The sequence below is a fragment of the Pterocles gutturalis genome, unplaced genomic scaffold, assembly GCF_000699245.1.
Source record: "Pterocles gutturalis isolate BGI_N339 unplaced genomic scaffold, ASM69924v1 scaffold24937, whole genome shotgun sequence".
Classification (NCBI taxonomy): domain Eukaryota; kingdom Metazoa; phylum Chordata; class Aves; order Pterocliformes; family Pteroclidae; genus Pterocles; species Pterocles gutturalis.
The window spans coordinates 8,652-11,478 of NW_010110884.1; the positions used below are offsets into that span (position 1 = coordinate 8,652).

The 2,827-nt window shown below is 41.1% G+C and overlaps 1 protein-coding gene across 2 annotated transcripts in view; it reads left to right on the plus strand.

The window, feature by feature from the left end:
* Nucleotides 1-804, plus strand: part of MFN2 (mitofusin 2) — a 9,105-nt gene extending 8,301 nt beyond the window's left edge. For both annotated transcript variants that reach the window (XM_010073571.1, XM_010073572.1), the window contains exon 17: nucleotides 464-804. In XM_010073571.1, the coding sequence (XP_010071873.1) occupies nucleotides 464-533 (70 nt within the window). In that variant the 3' untranslated portion in view covers nucleotides 534-804. The remainder of the gene's footprint in view (nucleotides 1-463) is intronic.
* The last annotated feature ends 2,023 nt before the right edge of the window (nucleotides 805-2,827 follow it).

A 2,827-nucleotide genomic window follows, 5' to 3' on the forward strand; every position in this document is an offset into this window, starting at 1 on the left:
CCAAGTTATATTCCCTTTCACTATGTACTTTCCTGTGTACCATTGATGGTCATTTAAATCTTCTGTCTCACAAAACACCTTTTCCTTCTTGTTCTTGGTTTGTTTGGAATTACGGTTCCTTTCCGTTTACCAAAACATACAGTCCTCTACTCCTACAAACTCCTTCAAGCTATTATAAAATTATGCAAAAAGTCTCACCCTTGCCTTTGTACACAGTTGACTAGTGTTTTTCTTCACCCTGCAAAGGCTGTTGGGAAGAATTTTTCAAACATTCCATATGTACACAATAAAATCAATGTGAAGTTGTGACCAAGATCTGGGTTTGAATGGTAGCAGCATTTTGGAACGGAGCTCTGGCACTCCTCTCCATGCCTTGCTGCTGGCTCGTTTTAGTCATGCTTCTTACAGATCGGCTTGAGAAGAGCTGTTTTACTCACCTAATGGAGACTTTCTGTCCCTGCAGGAATAAAGCGGGTTGGCTTGACAGTGAACTCAACATGTTCACACATCAGTACCTGCAGCAAAGCAGATAGTGTGGGAAGAAAAGAAAAACAACACTGTTTCCCTTCAGCGCACTCTTAATTACTGCAGAGAACATGGTGGGTGGTGGAATTCCCTAAAGGGAATGAGCAAAAGCCTATTGCTATGTTTCCAGTTGCTGTGTGAACAGTAGGATTCTGCTTCCGTTTTGTGTCCCACCTCTAAACACTAGCTGTTTATAACTCCTTTTCCTTCTTGTGGGACAAGGCAACTTCAGAAGGAATGTGTGCTTCATACATTTACAGGGGGCTTTTTAAAGCAAAATCAGGTACAGTAACATTTAAAAGAAACAAATTGTTTACCAGGTTAAAAGGTATTCTGACATGTCTTTATGGAGCCAGTGATTTTACTATGTGAAGACAGAACTTTTGACTTCCAAGCCCCAGGTTTATGTATGTGTGACAAGCAGCTGTTTGTCTGAACGCAGGTCCCATGCACACAGATGTAATGGTGGCTTCACAATGCATTTATAGCCCACACAGGCCTGTCTCCTAGGTTAATACTCCATTTTTATAGAACATGAAAGAGAATCACTGTGTCCCTTCATAGAAAGGTTTATTACTGTCAGGATGTCGAAACCTATGAACAAACCCCAATTCTCTTCCAGAGCAAGTGGGACAAAGATTTTGCTTTAGTAAGATTAGTGTCTTTGGAGTTAGTTTCTTCCTCTTAAGAGCTCTCTAATAATGCAGTCTGGCCCATTTCACGTCATGGACAAATAGTTTACAAAGACATAACTAACTCCTGTGAGGAGGTAGTGCTGATAATCTCACAGCCTGTTGAGGAAGAAAAATGGGGAAAAAAAAAAGGCCAGTTGACAGAATGTAATGAATTGCCTTATGAGAGAAGCTGATGAATGTGGGGTTTGTTTTTTTTTTTTTTTTGGAAGTGCACAGCTGTGTTTCTGGAAGCAGGCCTTCGGAATTCCATTACCACTATTTGGCCACAAGAACAGCATGCGGATTACAAGCTGTAAGAGATTTTGCTTCATGTAGAGTTCCTATAGGATGTTTCAGTCCATGCAGTAATATGATTTGATGTTGTTTCTCTTCTGTTAAAAGTGTGAGAATGAGCTGGCAAGTGCAGCTCTTCTAGGGCAAGGGGGAAAACTGTCCCTTGTATTTCATGCCAGGGCAAGAATGGGTTAAGGTAACTTATTTTTTTAAAGACATTATTTCCAAATAGATGAAATCAATTATTGAGTTTTGCCCTGAAGCAATTTTGAATTTGGAGTGTAAGATTTGGGAATTGTAAGGTTTTGAGTCTCTTCCTGTTGGAATTGATAGAGGAGAAATTCCCACTGATTTCGGTAGTACCAGGATTAGGTTCTGATGTTGCAAAGTTTCTTTTCCACTTGGTAGGTTAGTATTTTGCCATGTGTTGGGTATAATCTTTCTGTTCCCCACAAAATGAGGAATCCAGAATCAGATCCTGTAGTTCTGAGGTTGGTGACAACCTAAATCTGTTCAGCATCAAACTTCAGAGAATATGGGCTGCCTTTGGGTAAGTCCCAGCTGAATTCGGAACTACTAAGCAGTGATGTTCTTTTTGTATTGGCAATGATAATTTTCACCTGAAAATGGTGTTATCTGGCCTTAGGATTTTTTGTTCATGCTCAGTTGTGAATATATGTGCCTGAGACGAGTCCCCTGTTTCGTGTGTCGCGGAAGTTCCAGAAAGAAGAAGCTCCCAGATACTAGAGGGAGTAAAAATTGTGAAATGTCAGTAAGTACTTTAGGCTGCTCTGAGATTTGCAGTAGGACTTGATGTATCTTGATCATGTAGGAGCTGGCAGCGAGACTTTATATCTCTGGAATGCAGGAAGCAAACAAACCTTTCAGTGCCAGTAGACAGCTTTCAATCCAACCCAAACTGAGAAGCTTCATTGGCCTTGGTCAGTTTCCTCAGGCAACCACCAGGGTGTAAATATGGCTTGGATCAGATTTGAGAATGAGTAAAAAAGAATTTTAGTCCTTTCCTCTGGAAATGTGTCCTCTAGGCTTGTGGTGAAGTATACAGGAGTAAGTGGAATCATCCACAGTTACTCTGCTGCAGGTGTTACATGAATGAATTCAGATCTCCAGTCTCTCAGGCTGCCACACACACATTTATAATGGGCTATGTGCTACGCTATTGCGTTAAAATATTGAGTACGTCCCTCATGCACCAGGAAATTGTCAATTTGAGGTAGAGGGACGTGATGACGTGCTGCTGCTCAGCAGCTCTAGGCTACCTGAAATGCTGACCTTGCTTTTGAAGATGTGTGTTGTTAGCATCTGTTCAGCAG